At 31.5% G+C, this 27,588-nt stretch overlaps 1 protein-coding gene across 1 annotated transcript in view; it reads left to right on the forward strand.

The window, feature by feature from the left end:
- Nucleotides 1-27,588, forward strand: part of LOC131684035 (zinc finger protein rotund-like) — a 204,882-nt gene that overhangs the window by 107,432 nt on the left and 69,862 nt on the right. Inside the window, 2 exon segments of the mRNA XM_058966542.1 lie at nucleotides 2,707-2,755; nucleotides 2,923-3,158. Coding sequence (XP_058822525.1) covers nucleotides 2,707-2,755; nucleotides 2,923-3,158 — 285 coding nt within the window.

Raw genomic sequence — 27,588 nt, forward strand, 5'->3', positions numbered from 1 at the left:
ACTATTTTCAATGTCCGGACTACGCATAATAAAGGTAAGAAGGTTTTAAGCTCATTTTGTAATGTTTTTACTTAGGTATTTTTACTTACAGTCTTCAACAATATTATGTGGTTGACTCCATATTTGTCTAGAGCACGGTTTGCACGAAGAGTCACTGTGGAAAAAGTTATATTAAAGAAACTAAATTTGAGAGTGTTGCCATAGAAGATGCTTTACAAATCGATAACATTAAATCCTACAAGTTCAACAGTTCAACAAAATTCTTTATAACGAGCATTTCTAAAACTTTGTCGAAGACACCAACTTTCTACCTCATCAGCATAACAAGTTCATTTTTTTTTAATTTGATCCTAGTAAACCATGCCTAATTTTAATTTTATTCAGGTTGCGGGGAATATTCTTACGAACAATTCGTCCAAAGATACCCTGTGAATATATTAGATGGTTTGGCCTCTAGTGAATTAAGTTCGCGTTTCGGGGTTTCCGACTACTATGCAACGCACAGTGTCGAAATGTCATCCACATATTTCCACATCTCTTAGTAATTGTCGTTCAAAATGGCGGTATTTTTAACCCACTTTATTTAATAACTCTTAAGTTTTGAAATAAAAAATTTTGACGTCTTCGACAAATATCTCTTAATTTCAACAACTTCATAGAACATTTGAAAAATTGCAAAAATCTCAGAAAAAAGTTATAATAGAAAAATGATTTTTTGGGTGCCTCCCACAAACAACGTGCTTTATCTTAACACCATTACATTTTGGAGAGTATGCATGTTCAACAAGTTTTTTCGCAGTAGAATTTACTATAACTTTGTCATTGACATCGTTCCTCTATCTTAAAAGTTAGTGGAAATAAATTTTCTATCTTACTTTTAGGTGGATTAATCACAATTCAGTATACATTAAAAGAAGGGCTTCCATTCTGAAAAAGAGTTTCTAACACACCAAATCGCTAAAATCAACTCCTAGAGCACCATTAATTAAACGCACGTTTTGGTACCATTGCGACCACTGTGCAGCGGTGTCTTTTGATGACTTCTTCTCGATAACAAACATTTACCCAATTTGTTGAGCAGAGTCGTTTGGTTCACAAGACTAGGTCCAGGCCTCTGAAAAAATCTTCAAAGTTTGAGGGTTTCTGTACGTTTCTTTTAAAATAAACTTTAAAGTTTGAGGGTTTATGTACGTTTCTTTTAAAATAAACATTAAAAACTCAAAACCCCCGCCTTGAGAATTTTCAGCGCACGGGCCTGGTCCAAGCACTCATAAATGGTTTACTTGGACTACTTATTCTCGTAATACCACGGGTTCACTGGATGTGAATACTTCAAAGGAGGGTTGTAACTTACGGTGCACATTGTTTGTGCTAGTCAGATGCCGCATGTTCGCTGTTTTCGTTACGATGGAGACAGTAAAGTTATGGCAATTCGACGGCATCTCATTACGACGCTTGGGACCATCAATTCCATTCGCAGAGGCCCTGATACTAATCGAGGGAATTCGTTCTTGCAGCACGATGTCCGCTCAGCTAGGTAGGTAGGACGGAAGGATACCGAGGCCGGTCCTGCAATTCCGGGTGGGGCGTGACTTCCGGTACGCTGGCTCCCCGACTATCCGCAACCAGTACTTCGTCTCACACCACTTTCCACATTCCACATCCTCAGAGGGAGAGATGCAGATGGGGATACCATCTTCGGCGGAATCGTTATGTATGTTCTCGCGACATGAACAGTTATTAGGCGAAACGTGCTTCCCTCGGATATTCTCCAGCGGTAAATTACCGTAAGCCGTTAAGCTCCTGATTCCATAAACTCCATTTTCCGTGAGTTATTTAGATCCCAACTTTGTTGCGATCTACTCTGATAGTTCCCGAAAGTGAACTCACCTTATTCCGACTGAGAGTTCCCCGGCGGCGGAATTTCTTCCGATACCGATAAGCGTTTCTTTGAGCGGTGGTGGGATTCCCGGCACCGATGTCCGTTTAGTGAACCATTTTACCCCAGCAATGGAGCTAACCTACTCATCAGACATACCGCTAGGTATCTGTCTCAAATTTTCACTACAAGCAACTTATAAAATACTCTTAGAAGATAGCTTTTTCAAAATGAACTTTTAGCGTTCTATTCAAAATATTAGGCACACTTTTAACAAACACATAAAAAAATTCGACTCACAAAATATTTCGAGGGCTGTTTTGTTCCCAAAATACCTTCTCCCTCGCTACTACGCCATTGGATAGAGATTTGAAATGTTGACCTATTTCTTCGAACCAATCTTCAATGCCCGTTTTACTCCACTTCCCGTCAAAGTAGGCATCTAATATAGTCCAACCCACATATGGACTAACAAACGCTGAAATTTTCATCAAAATCGGAGAACATCAACACAACTAGTGACGAAATTTTTGTTGGATGAATATAATATATTTGGTACTGGTTTACTCTGTAGTATAATTTTGTCGTGGTAAATTTTTATGAAAACATTCATGCAATTTTGATTCCCACGTCGTTACTTGTTTTCAGTAAAAAGTTTGTTGTATGCTATTGCTTTTATCTACAATGCCTCCCAAACCAATTAAAACATTTGCAAGGCTTTGATATGCGTTGTTTGTGTCGATATTCTACATTTCGCCCGCTACCTCTTGACTACGAACAACAACAAATTAACCTGATTATTTCACATTCTCTATTTCGTCCGATAGGCAAAAATGAACGCCGTAGACCATCACCATCACAACAATCTACAAAAAGGTAAGCAATTGTTTCGCACACCCTCCGAAGCATAATTTATTTCATCCCATCGCTACATTCACCGGCACCTTCCGCCATCAGGTGCCATAATTGAAATTTCAAATTTTAATGCTCCAATTTATCACCATCGCGATCGCGGACGAACAACAAACGCATCGGAAAACCAGGACACATGCTTGACGACGGCCGACTGCTGGATCACCACGGAATGCAATCAGCGGCCCAGATGAGTCAACTATACGGAGCTCGTGGTGCATCGAGTAACAGCTCGCCCGGAGGTCCGCATGTGCACCCGAATTCAGCCGCCCTGCTGGTGGTGCCGCAGCCCATCAATGCCTCCAAGATCGGGGCAGCACTACCCAACGGAACCGGCCGGAAGTATCAGTGCAAAATGTGTCCCCAGGTAGGTTCGAATCACGACGCTAACTTTTCTTCAAACATTTGTGCGTGGGTGGGCTGGGTTGTCGGGGGGCGGGTTGATTATAAAATTATAAGGTCTTTCGTTCGGAAGGCAGTCGCAGACATTTCGCAGAAAAGCGATCCGATCCGGATGCATAATTAATGAGGATTCGCGGAATGCCTTACGCTAATTAATCGGACCGTCTTTTATAAAACATAAAGTTGATTTTTACCTTTTTTCTGCTGGAAGGTTCGATTTTCGTTCTATAAGGGTATGTGCAATGAAACCACTCGAAAAGTTCTATTTTTGGAATGGCGAACAATTTCATTAAGATCTACCAATGACTATGAATTTTAATGTAGTTGCAGTATATGTACGAAAAAACCCAAATCGATGACTCGGATGAATTTGCTCTAATTCATTCCTAACTATTATTTGTTAACTTCTTCCAATGACTTATTGACACGAATGGTAAGATAAAACGAGTGAGGGTACATTAATCGAATATTTTACTACTTCTTCCTTAAGAAGGAAAAGGAAATACCAGATCAGTAATATTGCCCTGACCAAGGGGTTGGTGGTTAATCCCCTCTCTCCGACAAACTGAACTGATGTTGATTATTAATAATTATTATTAAATGTATTTCATTATCAATAATTTGAAAACTCACTGTTGAAAAATTGTGGGATCATATTGATTTAAAATCCCTTGATTTTCAAATAATATCGGTATCAAATATCAAATAAAATCTTTGCAGTAAAGCACAACAAACGATCCCGCAATGTTAAACCTACTCCAACCCTCAAATATTGAGCTTTGAACGCATCCTCGAATGATTGATACTTGAATGAGGAAAATTCGTTTGAATAAATCTATGGATCAAAAAACTACTCCACAGAAAACTGGTTGACTTTCAATTTTTGGCTTGAGTTTTTCAAGTTTTAGATTGCGTATAGATGAGAACAAAAGATAAAGAACAAATTACGAGCACAAAAAATTTGAATAATACCAAAAACTTGAATCTCAATTCACAGTTACAGGGTAACCTGGGGCTATTCGGACCTGTCTAAGTAAATCGCCCTTTTAGGTGGATATATGCGCAAAAATTTATCGGTCGAAGATCCTAATTATAAGTTTGAAGCCTCAGCTACTTTTTGGTGCCATAAAAGTTCATTTGCACCACTCCATGGCAGCGCTAAGCCACGATTTGAAACATTCTTCGTTTTTCCATCCTTTTACAATGTAGAGTTAATTCGGGCCTCCCTACGGGGCAATTCAAACCGTATTTTGTTTACGCAATGGAATTATGTTTACCTATGAAATATTTATTGGATAATTTATTTAAGAAGCAAAAAATAAATTACGTTGCAAAAACTAAATCTGGTAAGACACAGCTGTCGATTGGCGTATCATGTATTGCTGTGGCGTATGCAATCTTGTGCGTAGCCGTAAGCCGCTGAATGGTGGTTGATGGAATAGGGGGTCCGAATAGCCCCTTACGCTCTGTAGCTCACCCAAATAAAAACCATTCCATAAAATACGATCCTCAAGTTTTCCAAAAAACCAGTTACTTTTTTGACTTTTATTTGTTGCTTTAATCTCGGTTTTACAAGTGATGTTTGTTTTGAGGAAGGCAAAAAAATGAAACACTTTATATCTCCGTTCTAAAAAAACAAAGAGTTAGATTCAGTTGTGGCAATTAATGTTTTAGAATTCCGGTTCAATGAATATGTACGACAATCAGAAAGTCTTACGATTTTCTGAGAAACCCGGGGGTCCGAGTTACCCAACAAGGTCTTATTAGCCCCGGGTCCCCGTACACCAACTTTTTATATTCGTTCAGATATTAATTTGTTCATGCGTTAGTTTAAGTCACGTCGTTGGTTTAAGGGAGCCGTGAGTCTTTCACATCTTTACAATATATAACAATTAAATTAAAAAAAGTAATGTTAGTGGATGTCCGGCAGATCATACACTGGCACACGCAACTTGCTATTGATAGTTTGCCTAAGAAAAACATGTACTTCCTCGTGTTCTGTATCTTGATGACAATTCATTTCACTTTCGTCGTTGCTCGCTATCCTATGTTTCTTCAACTTAAGGATTAAAAGTATCTTTACTATAAGCTGTCTCGTGGATGGTGTTGGCTGTCGATTTGGAGGTACTGGACGCAGCATTTACTGTTGTCCTTATTGCCTGGACTGCAGCTAAACAATTGACAACCGTTTGTGGTTCAGGATATGCTATTGCTGACTGTGTGTCGTATTGGATGGTCGTAGATAAGTTGAGGAAATTTATGATTAACGCCATTTCAAAATCCAAGACGGCTTCTGATAACTACAGAACACTAAAAACCTTCAACACTATGGGTGTCATTTGAATGGGGTGGTCAATAGTTGTCGGAAACTGATGTTTAAGGGAAGATTCTCATTCAAATGACCAAAAAGTATACAAAATTTGCAATGTTTTGTAGTGTTTTTCAACCGGGGGTGAATTCACCCCCAAGGGTACGTCAGATTATGAATTATTCCGGGTAACTTTCGACTTATTATCACAATATTTCCATCGAATTATTGTCTCTATATTATAGAGTCAATAATTCAATGGAAATATTAGGATAACAAGTTTAAATTTACCCGGAATAATTCATAATCTGACGTACCCCTGGGGGTGAATTCACCCCCGGTTGAAAAACATTGCTCTAAAGTAAACTAAATTTATTGAAGAAATGACCAAAGAACGAGTAAAAACTTCAAATTTGACGTAATGGCATGATCTCAAACTTTGAGATCGATTTTAAACCCTTTTCCAATTTAAGGCTTTACTGAAAATAGTGAATGCAAAGAATTTGTAAATTTTATGGGTCATTCCTCCAATAAAAGGGTTTTATCTCGAGAGGTCAAGAGATGAAGTGTTTAAATTGATCCATTTTCAAATGAGATTGCACGCAGATTTGAAAAATCACGTTTTGAGCTAAATGCGTTTAAAGTTTTGAGCACACTTTCGATGAATTATTCGTGGTAGAATGTCAATATTTTTTGACAATTACATGGAATTAAGGGTTTTGGATATCGCTGTTTACGAAGTCAGTTTTTCGAAATTCAAAATGACCAGTCCAATATGGCGGACCTCCATTAAAAAAATAAGTGGTATTTCAGCCAAAATTGAAAAAAAAGGTTTTCTGATCGGAATATTAGTATCAAAATAAAAAATAAAAATGGCGATTCAAATATGACGGACAAAAATGTGACTTCAACAGGTTTGACCAAAATTTTTCGTTTTTCTCCGTTTTCCGTGGTTGTTTGATAACAAGCCATGAAATGTGTTCTCGAGACCTGCACACATGTTCATTGCAACGCGCAGTGACAAACAGTGCTGGGAAAATCACCGAAAATCAAAAATCATCAGTGATAATTATCACTGCTGATCATGCAGTGCTATGATCACAACCATAAAAAATCGCTAGTGATTTTCTCTGAAGCGATAATGTGCTAGCAAAAAATCATTGCAACAAAATCACCGCCTGTGATCACGGCCTGATTGTGATTTTTTTTTTGATCAGGATTATGAAGTTGAGAAAATCAGGTACGATAGAAAAGATGCACAATCGGGGTTGATGGCATTGTACATGATTATTGTAAGAAACTCCTTATGATGATGATTTGGCCAAATGATTTTGGGAGTGAGAGCGATCCAGCACACATGTAGGGATGCAAAATAATCCAAATGCTAACGATTTCAGCTTTTCAGGAATGTGTTTTATATTGAAGGACAAGTCGTTGGTAGTTGAAAATCAATAGTTTTGGACATTTTCAATGCACAGGGGGGTCCGCCGATGTGTCAAAATGGAATTTTCTTCAACTTTTCGGGAATGTGTTTTATATTGAAGAACAAGTTGTTGGTAGTTGAAAATCAATAGTTTTGAACATTTTCAATGCACAGGGGGGTCCGCCGATGCGTTAAAATTGATTTTTTTTTAACTTTTTGGGAAAGTGTTTTATATTGAATGACAAGTTGTTGGTAGTTCAAAATCAATAGTTTTGGACATTTTCAATGCACAGGGGGGTCCGCCGATGTGTTAAAATTGATTTTTTTCAACTTTTCGGGAAAGTGTTTTATATTGATGGACAAGTTGTTGGTAGTTGAAAATCAATACTTTTGGAGAGTTTCAATGCACAGGGGGTCCGCCGATGTGTCAAAATTGAATTTTTTTGGAAAATTGTTTTGTTTATTTCTTTCTTTTTTATAAATATGACAAAATCGTCAAAAGCTGACAAAATTGGGGATAAACAAAATCGGGGGCTGATAAAGGTCTTTTCTTTGTCTACAATAATTTAATGCGATAAAGATTGCGTTATCCATTTTTTTATTTTTCGAGCAATTCAAAATTGTTCAAGTTGTTACTTAGAAAAGTTAATGAAGTTAAGACTCAATTTTATCAGCTCCCGATTTTGTCTACCCAGATTTTATCAGCTTTTTAACCCGATTTTGTCAGCCCCTGATTTTATCAGCTTTTTAACCCGTTTTTGTCAGCCTCATATTAACATATGCTTGATAAGCTCTAGCAGACGAACCAAGCCCAATTCGTGCAAATCCTTTTTTGACCATATTTTCCGTGCCTTAGAGTTTTTTTTAAAATTTTGTGCTGGAAGACCTCCTTAAGTGAAATTTATACAAAATCAGAAAAAGTTATAAGCCTATGTTTAGGGACTATAGAAGAATACATTAACAGCTTCGGTTAATAAGAGTAAATTAAGTGTTTATTATAGTAAATTAAGAGTAAAAACGAAATTAAAGTTTGTTTTGCTATTCTTAGGATTATATTGATTTGTAGACAGAGCTGCGCAAAATAAATTTAAGTGTTGGATACGTTGTACATAAAAACGTATTGACTCCAAAAATACGTCTGTTGAACTTTTTTTTCATAACTAGTTCGTCGGGATAATGACGGATATCAATATTTTTGTAATTATCTTTGTTTTTGGAACGAGTTTGACGAGTGGGTTTTGAAATACCGTCATCGGTGATTACTTTACGCCAAAAATAGAACGTTTTGTACATTACACTCAAGAACTACGATCACGCAACTTCAAATTTGAAACTGTTCGATGTTTTACATATGGCACAAGTACCTCCAAAGTCATTGAAAAGAACTTTTGGAAAATCAAGATTGAACGTGAAATCTAAAGAGCTAAAATTGGCGTAAAGTCACCCCCACAAGGGGGCTACTTTACGCCAAAAATTTTTTTCACAAAATCATGTTAACTCCTTGATTTATCGTTATGGATTATGCTCGTTATTTATGTGTGAAAGCAAATGAATGTAGTGCTCGTAAAAATAAAAGGATGTGTTCAAAAACTGCGTACCACGCATCCAATAACCTTGTTTTGGAGAGTCGATAAGTCCTACAATGAAAAAAAGCAAGCCGAGAAAAAAAGCTCTACATGATATACTTGATATTGATGATATTGAGTCTTAAGAATTAGACCACCTTGTTTTAGTATTTTTCTAAAAGTAGTTTTAATTGTGTTACGGAGTGCAAAGGCTTTTCCAACAGAAACGTTTTAATGGTCAGGTCAGTTCGGGAAATATTTTTTAGAGGTGCGCCGCCTCTAATTTTTACCTACAATCGGCGGCGGCGGGGCGCACGCCTCCAATATTTTTTCTTTCTTTTTAATAAATCGAAGCTATTAAAATATTCTTCTATCGTCCCTAGACATAGCCTTGTAATCCTTTCGGATTATTTCGTAAAAATTTCCCTTAAGGGGGTCTTCCAGCGCAAAATTTAAAATAAATGATTTTTTGGTTTTTGCTAATTTTGCATCTCTAAGACAAGAAAAATATGCTCCAGAAAGGATTTACTATTTTACCAATTATAGAACCTCGTCCTTCACATAGTGAAAAAATCATCTTTTTAAAAACAAATCTACTTTGAAAATTTGTTCGAGGTCTGTCTCCTTTGCTTAAATTTAAAATTTGTCAAAAGCCCCTACTGTTTAATATTTGTAATACATTGACAGACCCCAAGCTCATTTCAAATGTCAACAATTGATTTTCACCTGCCAACAACTTGCCCTTCACTATAAAACACTCCCAAAAAGTTGAAATCATTCCCAATTAGATACTTCGACAGAGCCTCCCGTACATTGAAAATGTCCAAAACTATTGTTTTTAACAGCCCTCAACTTGCCCTTTAATATAAAACACCCCCAAAAAGTTGAAAAAAATTCCATTTTGATGCATCGGCGGACCCCCCTGTGCATTGAAAATGTCCAAAACTATTGATTTTCAACAGCCCTCAACTTGCCTTTCAATATAAAACACTTTCCCAAAAAGTTGAAAAAAATTTCAGCTTGGCTCATTGACACCCCTAACATATCCATAATGTTCGAAAATAGATAATGATCAATGATCCAAGAATTAAATCAAATCGCAATCATGGCTGATAATGCTCACTTGTGATTTTTTCCGAATTGCTCGCTGCAGATAGAATCATGCCGTGATCACCCTCTCAATTATCAAATTCAACCGCAGATCAAAATCACCACTGATAGAGGGCAAGAAAAAATCGGTAGTGATTTTTGTGAGATGATCTTTTGATAGTTAAGAGAGTGATCACGGCATGATTTTATCGGCAGTGAGAATTTTCGAAAAAATCATAAGCGATAATTATCAGCCATGATTGAGGCTTGATTTTTTTTTTGATTATGATTTTCCCAGCACTGGTGACAAAACCCCAAAAATCAATGTCTTGTAATTCTTTTGTAAATATTTATTTTATTTTTCACTCAGTTTGAATAAAGGCATCTCAAAGTTTTACTATGATCGGATGAAAAATGAAGTTTTCAACATGTCGTTGAAGCAAGTGATGTCGAGGATTTCTGTTCAATTCAATTCATTAGAATTTTTAGTACCTTAGAGTTTCAAATGGCGATATCTAAAGAACTACACAGCCGATTGGAGCAATTTAAGGTTCATTGAAAAGAATATGCTAAACTATAGATGGGAAATTTTTGTGCAAAACTGATTTACGTTTGTTCTGCATCAAAAAAATCCAATTAAAAAGTTTCATATCGCATCAGTAATTTATCTTAATACGTCTTCCAATTTTTGAGATGGTCTCCTGTGGGTCACTTATCATGAATCTGACTCAAAATTTAGTGTAGTTTCAAGATATATAGGGCTCATCTTGCGCCGAAGTTGGTATATCTATGTTTTTGAAAATACTCATATTGAGACGAGTTGTAGCTCATAAATCTCCTTACAAATTAATTGCCAAAACAACATCATATTACTGAAAAATTAGTGATTTTTACTAGTTTTGTCAACCATTTCTGCTATCTGATGAGATTGGCTACTATGATTAATGTTTATATTAACCCTTTAACGACCAACGCATTCAAATGGGTTTATATGAAAGTAGTCGAAAAAATGAAATATGGAATATCAAAACTGATAGCAGAAATGGATTCAGCGACCCAAAATTAGCTAAAACCCCAAGTTTTAGCCACATAGACCAATTTTTATAATTTTGTCACAACTTTGTATGAACAGGTGCCACTGTGCAACGCGAAGCTTTCTGGGAACGTGCATAATGCCATGGAAAGCTTTGTACCTTAGGTTTGGAGTCTCCAACCTTGAGCGTCTCATGGAGGCCAGGCCGCCACCTCGAACATGGCCTGTAGAAATTTGATGCCAGGATCGAAAAACACGTTTAACACAATATAGTAGACACTTACACCTTCCAAAAAATACAACGATACAAAAAACAAATTTCGGAAATTTTTAGTGAGAACCTCCTCTTATCGTCATTTTAAAATCCAGGATGGCAGCTGCCAGTTTCCGCAATACGGAAAATCATCGTCAATTGAAAATTAAAACCTATGATTTATGATGACGGTGTTGAATATTGACCAGAAACTGAAAATCAAAACCCAAACGAACAATTTGGGTACAAGTTCATATAAATTCGGCTGACAATGCGTGTTAAAACTGAGTTAGAATTCCGGGTCAATATGACCCGCTAACACCTTATTTGTAACTTTTTTGTACAGCCCTTCAGGTATGTCCGAAAATTTTAAACTCTATTGAGAATCGTTGTTCTCCATGAAAGAGGGAAAGAACAGAAATTCCAAACTTCTAGGTGCAAAACTTAAAAGGTTATCGCATTTTGAAAATTCATTTTAGGTCATATTGACCCCAACATCTAAAAATGGTTAAAATTATTGGTTTGCGTTGCCTACTCAGCACCCACTTTCATAACAACTGTTTAACTGTAATAAGGAAAGCATAGTCTAATTCGCGCCTAGTAAGGTTTCGTAAGCTATAGAACCGAAACTGGTTAAGTAATTTATAAGTTTTTGTTTTTTTTTAGAAAAACTGAAGATCAAAATGAAATATGCAAAAACCACAAACAGTGGACTTGATTTAATTAATTTCGAAAAAGTGTTCCGTAGTAATATGTGACCCCATTGAACATGCACAAAAACTAAGAAGCGACCAATTTTGAAAGCCACAAGCGCAATGAAAATGACACGTACTTTTCGTAATTTTACCATGCCTGTTGACCAGCTGGAATCCGAGTTGGACAATTTTAATCTAGCCTTTGTGAGTGGTAATCAAAAGTCGCCGTTTTGAATTTCAAAATGGCTACATTCAACAATTGCTAGGGCCTAAAATTCTCAAAAATAAATAAATATAAATATATATATATATATATACATATATATATATATATATATATATATATATATATATATATATATATATATATATATATATATATATATATATATATATATATATATATATATATATATATATATATATATATATATATATATATATATATATATATATATATATATATATATATATATATATATATATATATATATATATATATATATATATATATATATATATATATATATATATATATATATATATATATATATATATATATATATATATATATATATATATATATATATATATATATATATATATATATATATATATATATATATATATATATATATATATATATATATATATATATATATATATATATATATATATATATATATATATATATATATATATATATATATATATATATATATATATATATATATATATATATATATATATATATATATATATATAGTGTGTAGGGTCCGCTTTAGTCGCATGCTTCTATTCGAACTGTTTGGCAGCCTCTATGGACCCACTGCATTATTTAATTTGTTTATGATGCAGCTCCCTGCTAATAGCAAACAAAATAGTCCTTATCAGCGCTAACAAATAAAACAAATGAATTAAAATTTGAAAATCTTTTCCTTCGTCAACTATTTTCCTTCTGTTCAAATCTGCAACATTCTTTGAAAATATAACACAAATTTCAATGTGGCTTGTTTGGGCTAACGTCAATCTGGTGCCTTGGTTAAAGTGCCAGATTCTGATTTAGAGGAGTTTCTGGTTGGGCAACGTTTTGTGCTGAAATTTCTATATTTGATTTGTGTTTGTCTTCGGTCCTACCACGAAGGACATTTCAACGTGTGCTCATTTTTTACAGTACTGATACGTGAGAGTCTGATTTTCGTAAGTTACACAGTGTGGTCAGAGAATAGGCAGATCCAGGTTTCAGGGGAGGCAGCATTACTAGAGTAGAGTGGAGTCATGTAGATCAGTTTTGTTTGGCGAGAAAATCACCAGTTCAACTTTTATTTGAAGAGAATTAATACTGCTGATTATTTAAAAATTAAATTGACGTAATTCAGGTAAGAAAATGAGATGTGGTAAATTATGTGAAAAATCATGAAATAGCGAAAGAAAATGTTGAAAAAAAATGTTGTTCCGACAGCTGCGCCTGGTTTTGCACTTGCGAATGACTTCTTCGGTGCCCTCGTGTGTTTAAAAAATACAACCAATACTCACGTGGTTGATTAGCTGTCAGACGATCAGTAGTGACCAATAGTGCCCCCAAACGGCTGACCTGTCGTGCCTCCAAGCGTATGTTTCATGTTGATGTCCGTATTTTTTCAAAAACAAAAATATCGAAAAACCAACACAAAAATCGTGCTCAGCATTAATTTTTACGTAAGAAAAAACTCACTTCACATTTTTTACATTGATTAAATGTACTGTACAGACAACGAAAAATAATGCGTTTTCGCAGAACAAAACGCGAAAACATAAATGACACCGTAACTAATACAACTGATCCACGGTAACAACCGAAATGACAGTCGTCAACGGTGTGTTTTACCGTGCATCTGATTCAGACAAGCCAAGCGATCTCTGCAATAACATAGCAAAGATAATGCCCTATACCTATTGTACCCCCATACTTATTTAACCCAATTCTACTCCACAAATCGCTCAAGTCTTCCAACATGTCTCACGGCAAAGACAGACTCATGGTAAAGAGGGACAAGTCTGTTTTGCCGTGAAACGTGTTGGTAGACATGAGCGATTCGTAGTAATGCTGCCTAAGCTCGACTCCTGCCAACAGAAGACAAAACATTAGTCCATAAGATTTTAAGCCTGTTTCTAATGACCCTGGCTCTTCTAGTTTTCCGATCTGTATACTTCATATCCTTGCTCTCACTTGAGTACTATGGCTCTAAATTTTTATAACTTTCCCTTCTCAGTTATCTCTAGTTAATTGAATGTCGTTAAAAATTAGGAATTAGATACATCAACCGCATTCTCACCGCTCGAACATTGTTAAGAATATCTGGAAATAAATGCCTCAATATATTGTCTTTGATGTAGGGAAAGTCTTCATGTAACAACAAGATTTTTTTGACAGCAGCCTTCGCTATTTACGGAGACGAATCGTGCTTCATATTGTAGCCTAATGCAAAGATTTCAAAGTCGAAATGCGATCGATACAATAGCTTCTGTCGAAACAAAATTGACCGTGCTTTATTGTGGATTTCTATTTTGGGTTGTTATTTGAAAGCTTCACTTGGTGGTGTCATCGACGATTGGAAAAAGATTGGAATGGCACACTTATCCTGGCTTATTTTATAAAGCAGATCTAGATGTCGGTGCCACCCTTAGGCTGGCCCTTGACGGGGGTCAACCCGGCCAACCTTTCGCTATGGTTCTAGGGAGACGATTGTCGACGAATTCGTGTGTACTTTGGTACACTAGCGATATATGATAACAACGTTTTTTCCGTGATGAAAATTTGTTGCATCTAGGAACAAGACATTCTACGGTATGCGTATTCAGCTAAAATGCCGTAACCAACGCACAACTACAAAACTTGCTGATACTTCCTGTTGTTCGGTATGAAGCGTGGTTGTTAGCGGAAAAAGACTCGTGTGTTTAAAAAATACACCCAATACTCTGCGGTGCAATGAAGAATGACACGGTTATTTTGCATCTCTAATTCAGACCAACATTCCTTATGCGAGTAAGAAATTTGGTATGGAAATCAATGGCTACAAACTTATCCCTAGCAGGAACATACATCTGGTCAACCACGGTTTTAGCTCTATGGAGTTTTACCAGCGAACGGTTGATGTATTCAAAGGCGTCTCGCGATAGAAGTTCATCGATGTGTATGTAAACCGTATTGTCGAACTGCACCCAGTGTATAAACTGTAGATCAAAGCAGAAGCCATGTTAACCCATTCATGCCCATGTTGTTTGTGGACAACAACGTTTTTAAACAGCTGTAACTTTTGATTAAGGCAAAATTTGCCCACAAAAACAAGTAAGGCATATAAATGTGACTATTGCCTTTCATTTGGGTATTAATAGTTTCAAGGACCAGCTGTAGAACTGAAGTTATTTCAATTAGTCTGATTGGATTCCGATGGAGCAGTGCTACCAGGAACAGTTTACGTCGACGACGGAAAATGAATTTTTCATATATCTTCGTTATGTTGCAATATTATTGAAAATTGATAAAACTTATCAATTTAGATTGTCTTTGGCTACATTTTCCACGCAATTGGACTATTGTAAATATTCTAGGAGAATTGTATTGAGCATTGGAAGATAAAAATTGAGCAGCTTCTAGCACTGCGAGGAAATCGCTTATCTTTATGAAAAAAGGCTTTTCGTGTTTCTTGACCCCACCGTTTTCAAGAAAAAATAGTTTTGAAACCTTGCATTCACTAGAAAAAAGTTGGGCATAAAAGGGTTAAGGCACACCTATATTATGAATGCGTGCATAGAACTTATATGGGCAAAGAAACGTTTTTCGAGGCCACCTTCAACTTCGTTCAGACCTACCATTGCATTCCAGAGAGGCGATATTTTAAACCCGTGCCCTACCGACCAACCTAGCACCTCACATCGAACAGCTGCTGCCACACCTATGTACCCCTCCGGAATTGGCGCCTGTCAGTGTTTTTACCGCAATCGACGCGCTCATTAGAGCAAGGTAATAATGAATTGACAAATCATATTGCGCTTCAAGATGAAGAAGAGGTAGAGCTAGGTCTAATTAATTCCCATTCAACTAACACTTCTCCAAGAGAATCTCAGTCAAGAACAGAAATCTTGGCTATTGCCAAAACTTTAACCGCATGAAAAGTGCAGCTAAGATGAATGTGATTCAAAACAAAATATTAGGTTGTCATTATTCCGTAATTTTAGCAACTGAGACTAGTTGGGACGAAACAGTGAGAAGTGAAGAAGTTTTCGGGAGCAATTACAATGTCTTTAGGGATGACCGTGATTGTCATGTATCTGGTAAGAAGTCAGGAGAGGGCGCTTTGATTGCGATTTCAGCAAAACTAAATGCAGAAGTTATCAAAACTATAAAATCAAAAGAATTCGAGCATGTTTGGGTGAAAGTACATGTTAAACACGAAACTCACGTTTTCGCTTCGGTGTATTTTCCTCCAAATTTTGCTCGAAAAACGACTTACGAAAAGTTTTATCATGCTGCTGAATGCATTATTAATAGTCTTTCCCCGCACGTAAAAGTTCACATATATGGCGATTTCAATCAACGCGGTATTGATTTCATACCAGATGCTGATAATGAGAGCATCCTACTTCCTGTTGTAGGGGAAAATGAAACTTTGCAGTTCATTTGCGATAAATCTGCCAGTTTAGGACTTAATCAAATAAGTCACATAAGAAATCAGCGACATTGCTATTTAGATTTATTAATGACGAATATAGACGAAGACTTCTGTGTAACGGAATCACTTACTCCCTTATGGAAGAATGAAGCTTATCACACAACCATTGAGTTTTCTATATTCTTGGATGTTAACGACAGACCTGGTGATAGTGAATTTGAGGAGGTATTTGATTACGAGTCCGCTAACTATGAAAGCTTGAGGCAAAAAATTAATGCAATAAACTGGCAAATGATTTTAAGAAATGAAGAAAATGTTGAAGCTGCCGTAGACATCTTCTACAAAATATTGTTTGAAGTCATTCACGAAGATATACCATTGAAAAGAAGAAGGCGTTACTATAACTCAAAACATCCCATCTGGTTTAATAGAGAAATCAAAAATTTAAAAAATCGTAAGCAGAAAGCACACAAAATCTACAAAAAATACAACAGCGAAGATAACTTAACAAACTATTTAAATCTATGCGATCAATTGAACCTTGCCATTGATATCGCGTTTGAAGAGTACAATGCAAGAACAGAACGCAATATAAAAACTTGCCCAAAAAACTTCTTTAATTACGTAAAAACTAAAATAAAATCGGATTATTTCCCAACAGAAATCCATCTTGATGGAAAGGTAGGCGATAACTCAGAGGAAATCTGCAATCTTTTTGCAACATTCTTCCAGGAAGTTTACACTACATTTTCAGAGAAGGATCGAAAGCGTGAATACTTTTCATTCCTCCCAGAACTTTCAAGAGATATTAACATTAAACAGATAAAAGTACATACAATCATGGATGCCTTAAAAAACTTGGATAGCTCTAAAAGCCCTGGACCTGATGGCGTTCCACCGGTGTTTTTTAAAGTTTTTTAAAAACTTTGTCAATAGAACTAACCGCTCCTTTATTTTGGCTTTTTAACATGTCTCTAGAATCAGGTTGTTTTCCTAAAACATGGAAAAGCTCTTTCCTAGTTCCAATTTTTAAAAATGGTGAAAAATCCGATGTGCCTAACTATCGTGGAATAGCTATCATCTCGTGCATTCCCAAGATTTTCGAGGCGATTGTTAATGAAAATTTATTCTACCAAATCAAGAACAGAATTACCCATGTGCAACATGGTTTTTTCAAAGGGCGTTCAACAAGTACAAATCTACTCGAATTCATTAACTACACATTAACAGCAATGAATAACGGAAACCACGTTGAAGCTCTTTATACAGATTTTAGCAAAGCATTTGATCGCATCGACATACCCATGCTACTTTTTAAATTAGAAAAAATAGGGTTTGAGCCAGGACTTCTTACATGGGCACAATCATATCTTACAAATCGTGAACAATCTGTTAGATTTAAAGGGATAAAATCAATCCCAATTCAAGTTACATCAGGAGTCCCTCAAGGGTCTCATTTGGGCCCGCTATTCTTTATTTTATTTGTTAACGACATTTCCTTCATTCTAAAAAATGTAAAAGTTCTTATATATGCTGATGATTTGAAACTATTTCTAGAAATAAGAAATGGTGAAGACTTTCAGACATTTCAAAACGAAGTAAATATATTTTATACATGGTGTAATAAAAGCCTTCTGAAACTGAATGTAAAAAAATGTAATTCCATAACATTAAGTAGAAAGAATAATATACAGAACAATAGAATCTTATTGGGAAATCAACAAGTAGAAAAGTGTGACAGAATAAGAGATCTAGGAGTTATTATAGATTCCAAAATAACATTCATAGATCATTATAACACAATAATTAACAAAGCAAACAGCACACTAGGTTTTATTAAACGCTTCAACTATAATTTCCAAGATCCCTACACAATAAAAACATTATATGTAGCCTATGTGCGTTCAACACTAGAATATTGTAGTATAGTTTGGTCGCCTTTTTCAGCAACGCATGCAAACCGGATAGAATCAGTACAAAAGCAGTTTTTGATGTTCGCTCTTCGTAAACTAGGTTGGACTGGACTACATTTGCCATCTTATGCAGCACGGTGCATGCTAATTGACATTCAAACCTTGAAAGATCGTCGTGAATTTTCTATGGTATCATTTGTAAACGACATTGTATCACATCGTATTGATTCAATCGAACTTTTATCAAAACTAAATTTTTATGCTCCTTCTCGACAACTACGTAACCGCAGCATCTTTTGTACAATTCGCCATCGCACTAATTATGCCAAATTTGGCCCTTTAAACCAAATGATGAATATTTACAACAAACATTGCGAAAGCATTGACTTCACTATGTCGAAAACAAAACTTAAGCAGCAGTTTATTGTAAGAAACCGGTCTACATCTGATTGATGACTTGAAATAAATAAATATTGTACTTGAAATAAATAGATTGTGCGGCCGTGCACAGTACTGAATCGGACCGGAAACGTGTAAATTGTGCTTAACTTATAGGTTTTTATTCCGTCAATGCAAGGCGGCAAAAGGAGAAAAAACTTAAATGCATTTCATTACATTTGATTGAGTAGCGTATGTTTTAATACATCGAAATATGAAAACAATTAAGTTATTAAATATTATTTAAGATATTTTACAATCGATTGATTTGTTCAAGGAAAATAATCCAACAAATGACAAAGCTACATTAGTACATCTCAGCACGGATTTTTCCCAGGACGTTCAGTCGAGACGAATCTCGTCTGCTTTACGTCATTTTGCACGGAACAAATGTCTAAGAAATTGCGGGTGGATACTATTTACACTGACCTAAAGGCAGCTTTTGATAGAGTTAATCATGAGATACTGATAACAAAGCTTGATAAGCTAGGGTGTTCTACTAGATTCTGCCATTGGCTTCGATCCTGCCTTGTGCACCGTGAAATCGTTGTTCAAATTGGTGATATTGTTTCAGAATCCTTTTTCAACACTTCCGGAGTTCCTCAAGGTAGTACGCTAGGTCCACTACTTTTTTCACTGTTCGTGAACGATGCGGTTTTCGTTCTAAGCCGTGGAGGAAAACTGTTTTTTGCCGACGACTTAAAATTTTTTCTTGTTATACGGAATGAAGCCGATTGCCGTGAGCTACAGCATCTTATTGACACCTTTTATAGCTGGTGTGTAAGAAACATGATGGTCCTTAGCGTTGCAAAATGTTTTGTCATCAGCTATTATCAAACGAGAAATATGATTACCTTCAATTATAACATCGCAGGAACTCTACTACAACGCGTTGACCACATGAAGAATCTAGGAGTCATTCTTGACCTTGACATTCAGCGACCATCGACAGAGCCAATCGTTTGCTGGGATTTATTTTCAAAATATCCAACGAATTTCGGGATCCTCTATGCTTCAAGGCTCTTTATTGCTCATTGGTGCGCCCGCTGTTGGAATTTGCAAACGTCGTGGAACGATACATTAAACCTGCCACCATACGAGGACCGTTGTCGTCTTTTAGAACTTAATACTTTAACACGCCGGAGACATGCAGCGCAAGCTACCTTCGTGTCAAAGATTCTGTTGGCTGAATATGATGATCCGGAGCTACTAGCGCAAATCAACCTCTACGCACCTACCCGTTCTCTTCGCCCTCGAGCCCTGCTGCATTCTGAAATGCGCAGTACTAACTACGCTGCCAATAGTCCAATTTTAGCAATGAGTCGTCGCTTCAACGAGTTTGCTGAAATTTTTAACTTCGTCATGAACTCTTCGCAGTTTCGTCGTCGTGTATTGTCACTATTTTAATTATGTTTAGTTTACCTTAGTTTAGTATAGTTCATTAAGACAGATTGTCAGTTGGACTTTTTTTTATACAAATGCAAATACAAATACAAATACAAATACAAAAACAAATATAAATACAAATACAAATACAAATACAAATACAAATACAAATACAAATACAAATACAAATACAAATACAAATACAAATACAAATACAAATACAAATACAAATACAAATACAAATACAAATACAAATACAAATACAAATACAAATACAAATACAAATACAAATACAAATACAAATACAAATACAAATACAAATACAAATACAAATACAAATACAAATACAAATACAAATACAAATACAAATACAAATACAAATACAAATACAAATACAAATACAAATACAAATACAAATACAAATACAAATACAAATACAAATACAAATACAAATACAAATACAAATACAAATACAAATACAAATACAAATACAAATACAAATACAAATACAAATACAAATACAAATACAAATACAAATACAAATACAAATACAAATACAAATACAAATACAAATACAAATACAAATACAAATACAAATACAAATACAAATACAAATACAAATACAAATACAAATACAAATACAAATACAAATACAAATACAAATACAAATACAAATACAAATACAAATACAAATACAAATACAAATACAAATACAAATACAAATACAAATACAAATACAAATACAAATACAAATACAAATACAAATACAAATACAAATACAAATACAAATACAAATACAAATACAAATACAAATACAAATACAAATACAAATACAAATACAAATACAAATACAAATACAAATACAAATACAAATACAAATACAAATACAAATACAAATACAAATACAAATACAAATACAAATACAAATACAAATACAAATACAAATACAAATACAAATACAAATACAAATACAAATACAAATACAAATACAAATACAAATACAAATACAAATACAAATACAAATACAAATACAAATACAAATACAAATACAAATACAAATACAAATACAAATACAAATACAAATACAAATACAAATACAAATACAAATACAAATACAAATACAAATACAAATACAAATACAAATACAAATACAAATACAAATACAAATACAAATACAAATACAAATACAAATACAAATACAAATACAAATACAAATACAAATACAAATACAAATACAAATACAAATACAAATACAAATACAAATACAAATACAAATACAAATACAAATACAAATACAAATACAAATACAAATACAAATACAAATACAAATACAAATACAAATACAAATACAAATACAAATACAAATACAAATACAAATACAAATACAAATACAAATACAAATACAAATACAAATACAAATACAAATACAAATACAAATACAAATACAAATACAAATACAAATACAAATACAAATACAAATACAAATACAAATACAAATACAAATACAAATACAAATACAAATACAAATACAAATACAAATACAAATACAAATACAAATACAAATACAAATACAAATACAAATACAAATACAAATACAAATACAAATACAAATACAAATACAAATACAAATACAAATACAAATACAAATACAAATACAAATACAAATACAAATACAAATACAAATACAAATACAAATACAAATACAAATACAAATACAAATACAAATACAAATACAAATACAAATACAAATACAAATACAAATACAAATACAAATACAAATACAAATACAAATACAAATACAAATACAAATACAAATACAAATACAAATACAAATACAAATACAAATACAAATACAAATACAAATACAAATACAAATACAAATACAAATACAAATACAAATACAAATACAAATACAAATACAAATACAAATACAAATACAAATACAAATACAAATACAAATACAAATACAAATACAAATACAAATACAAATACAAATACAAATACAAATACAAATACAAATACAAATACAAATACAAATACAAATACAAATACAAATACAAATACAAATACAAATACAAATACAAATACAAATACAAATACAAATACAAATACAAATACAAATACAAATACAAATACAAATACAAATACAAATACAAATACAAATACAAATACAAATACAAATACAAATACAAATACAAATACAAATACAAATACAAATACAAATACAAATACAAATACAAATACAAATACAAATACAAATACAAATACAAATACAAATACAAATACAAATACAAATACAAATACAAATACAAATACAAATACAAATACAAATACAAATACAAATACAAATACAAATACAAATACAAATACAAATACAAATACAAATACAAATACAAATACAAATACAAATACAAATACAAATACAAATACAAATACAAATACAAATACAAATACAAATACAAATACAAATACAAATACAAATACAAATACAAATACAAATACAAATACAAATACAAATACAAATACAAATACAAATACAAATACAAATACAAATACAAATACAAATACAAATACAAATACAAATACAAATACAAATACAAATACAAATACAAATACAAATACAAATACAAATACAAATACAAATACAAATACAAATACAAATACAAATACAAATACAAATACAAATACAAATACAAATACAAATACAAATACAAATACAAATACAAATACAAATACAAATACAAATACAAATACAAATACAAATACAAATACAAATACAAATACAAATACAAATACAAATACAAATACAAATACAAATACAAATACAAATACAAATACAAATACAAATACAAATACAAATACAAATACAAATACAAATACAAATACAAATACAAATACAAATACAAATACAAATACAAATACAAATACAAATACAAATACAAATACAAATACAAATACAAATACAAATACAAATACAAATACAAATACAAATACAAATACAAATACAAATACAAATACAAATACAAATACAAATACAAATACAAATACAAATACAAATACAAATACAAATACAAATACAAATACAAATACAAATACAAATACAAATACAAATACAAATACAAATACAAATACAAATACAAATACAAATACAAATACAAATACAAATACAAATACAAATACAAATACAAATACAAATACAAATACAAATACAAATACAAATACAAATACAAATACAAATACAAATACAAATACAAATACAAATACAAATACAAATACAAATACAAATACAAATACAAATACAAATACAAATACAAATACAAATACAAATACAAATACAAATACAAATACAAATACAAATACAAATACAAATACAAATACAAATACAAATACAAATACAAATACAAATACAAATACAAATACAAATACAAATACAAATACAAATACAAATACAAATACAAATACAAATACAAATACAAATACAAATACAAATACAAATACAAATACAAATACAAATACAAATACAAATACAAATACAAATACAAATACAAATACAAATACAAATACAAATACAAATACAAATACAAATACAAATACAAATACAAATACAAATACAAATACAAATACAAATACAAATACAAATACAAATACAAATACAAATACAAATACAAATACAAATACAAATACAAATACAAATACAAATACAAATACAAATACAAATACAAATACAAATACAAATACAAATACAAATACAAATACAAATACAAATACAAATACAAATACAAATACAAATACAAATACAAATACAAATACAAATACAAATACAAATACAAATACAAATACAAATACAAATACAAATACAAATACAAATACAAATACAAATACAAATACAAATACAAATACAAATACAAATACAAATACAAATACAAATACAAATACAAATACAAATACAAATACAAATACAAATACAAATACAAATACAAATACAAATACAAATACAAATACAAATACAAATACAAATACAAATACAAATACAAATACAAATACAAATACAAATACAAATACAAATACAAATACAAATACAAATACAAATACAAATACAAATACAAATACAAATACAAATACAAATACAAATACAAATACAAATACAAATACAAATACAAATACAAATACAAATACAAATACAAATACAAATACAAATACAAATACAAATACAAATACAAATACAAATACAAATACAAATACAAATACAAATACAAATACAAATACAAATACAAATACAAATACAAATACAAATACAAATACAAATACAAATACAAATACAAATACAAATACAAATACAAATACAAATACAAATACAAATACAAATACAAATACAAATACAAATACAAATACAAATACAAATACAAATACAAATACAAATACAAATACAAATACAAATACAAATACAAATACAAATACAAATACAAATACAAATACAAATACAAATACAAATACAAATACAAATACAAATACAAATACAAATACAAATACAAATACAAATACAAATACAAATACAAATACAAATACAAATACAAATACAAATACAAATACAAATACAAATACAAATACAAATACAAATACAAATACAAATACAAATACAAATACAAATACAAATACAAATACAAATACAAATACAAATACAAATACAAATACAAATACAAATACAAATACAAATACAAATACAAATACAAATACAAATACAAATACAAATACAAATACAAATACAAATACAAATACAAATACAAATACAAATACAAATACAAATACAAATACAAATACAAATACAAATACAAATACAAATACAAATACAAATACAAATACAAATACAAATACAAATACAAATACAAATACAAATACAAATACAAATACAAATACAAATACAAATACAAATACAAATACAAATACAAATACAAATACAAATACAAATACAAATACAAATACAAATACAAATACAAATACAAATACAAATACAAATACAAATACAAATACAAATACAAATACAAATACAAATACAAATACAAATACAAATACAAATACAAATACAAATACAAATACAAATACAAATACAAATACAAATACAAATACAAATACAAATACAAATACAAATACAAATACAAATACAAATACAAATACAAATACAAATACAAATACAAATACAAATACAAATACAAATACAAATACAAATACAAATACAAATACAAATACAAATACAAATACAAATACAAATACAAATACAAATACAAATACAAATACAAATACAAATACAAATACAAATACAAATACAAATACAAATACAAATACAAATACAAATACAAATACAAATACAAATACAAATACAAATACAAATACAAATACAAATACAAATACAAATACAAATACAAATACAAATACAAATACAAATACAAATACAAATACAAATACAAATACAAATACAAATACAAATACAAATACAAATACAAATACAAATACAAATACAAATACAAATACAAATACAAATACAAATACAAATACAAATACAAATACAAATACAAATACAAATACAAATACAAATACAAATACAAATACAAATACAAATACAAATACAAATACAAATACAAATACAAATACAAATACAAATACAAATACAAATACAAATACAAATACAAATACAAATACAAATACAAATACAAATACAAATACAAATACAAATACAAATACAAATACAAATACAAATACAAATACAAATACAAATACAAATACAAATACAAATACAAATACAAATACAAATACAAATACAAATACAAATACAAATACAAATACAAATACAAATACAAATACAAATACAAATACAAATACAAATACAAATACAAATACAAATACAAATACAAATACAAATACAAATACAAATACAAATACAAATACAAATACAAATACAAATACAAATACAAATACAAATACAAATACAAATACAAATACAAATACAAATACAAATACAAATACAAATACAAATACAAATACAAATACAAATACAAATACAAATACAAATACAAATACAAATACAAATACAAATACAAATACAAATACAAATACAAATACAAATACAAATACAAATACAAATACAAATACAAATACAAATACAAATACAAATACAAATACAAATACAAATACAAATACAAATACAAATACAAATACAAATACAAATACAAATACAAATACAAATACAAATACAAATACAAATACAAATACAAATACAAATACAAATACAAATACAAATACAAATACAAATACAAATACAAATACAAATACAAATACAAATACAAATACAAATACAAATACAAATACAAATACAAATACAAATACAAATACAAATACAAATACAAATACAAATACAAATACAAATACAAATACAAATACAAATACAAATACAAATACAAATACAAATACAAATACAAATACAAATACAAATACAAATACAAATACAAATACAAATACAAATACAAATACAAATACAAATACAAATACAAATACAAATACAAATACAAATACAAATACAAATACAAATACAAATACAAATACAAATACAAATACAAATACAAATACAAATACAAATACAAATACAAATACAAATACAAATACAAATACAAATACAAATACAAATACAAATACAAATACAAATACAAATACAAATACAAATACAAATACAAATACAAATACAAATACAAATACAAATACAAATACAAATACAAATACAAATACAAATACAAATGCAAATACAAATACAAATACAAATACAAATACAAAGCTACCCAAGTAACAATTTAAGTTTTATGGTGCGCTCCAAAAGCAATATAGGTTTTCAAGAATGCCATAGAACTTCAAGTATTACTATTACAATACAATTCAAAATTCCTGCAACTTCATCACACTGACTAGTTTCCCAATGACAGATAGCCCCAAATAGTCAAGCGAAGCGTTTTCAATTTGCTATAAATTATACACTATACTGACGCAACCCTGCGACAGTGATTTCCCAGACATCCCGGGCTCCAGGATGATTATATTGACCGATGCTTATACGTATGATCAAAAGGCATTGGTAATAATTAACAGTGGACAATGACGGCCCATCGCCGCGCCGGTGAGCCTAAATAGAACGATGCAGCGCAGGCCGTTTTCCCCCCATTTGCCCAATAGCACTAATGAACTCCTCGAGCGTCACTTTGGCTTCGCACCATCAAAATAGAACCCTTCTGCGCGTCGGACAAAGGAAGCGAAATTCAATTTAATTTTTTTTAATGATTTTCTCTCCTCCTGTATTGTTTCTCTACCCATTCCGCTGCGTTTGGGCAAGCTCAGGAAAAATAAAAGTTCGTTTCCAGTATTTTTTTTTTTCAACCATTTCATCTTTTCAAAAGTTCGGAGAGTTGGAAAATTGCAGTTAGCGATGGAAGTGGGGGAAAAAATTCTCTCAATTTTCAACATCGCGCGCCGGCCAACCTACTCACCGGGAATCGCTCGAACAGCAGCGTTTTGTCTATCAGCGAAAACTGAATTTACAAGTTTTAATTATTTTTAATACAAAACCTTTGACCGCTGGGGGCTCAACAGACTCGAATGATGCT

Source organism: Topomyia yanbarensis, chromosome 2 (assembly GCF_030247195.1).
Source record: "Topomyia yanbarensis strain Yona2022 chromosome 2, ASM3024719v1, whole genome shotgun sequence".
Lineage (NCBI taxonomy): Eukaryota > Metazoa > Arthropoda > Insecta > Diptera > Culicidae > Topomyia > Topomyia yanbarensis.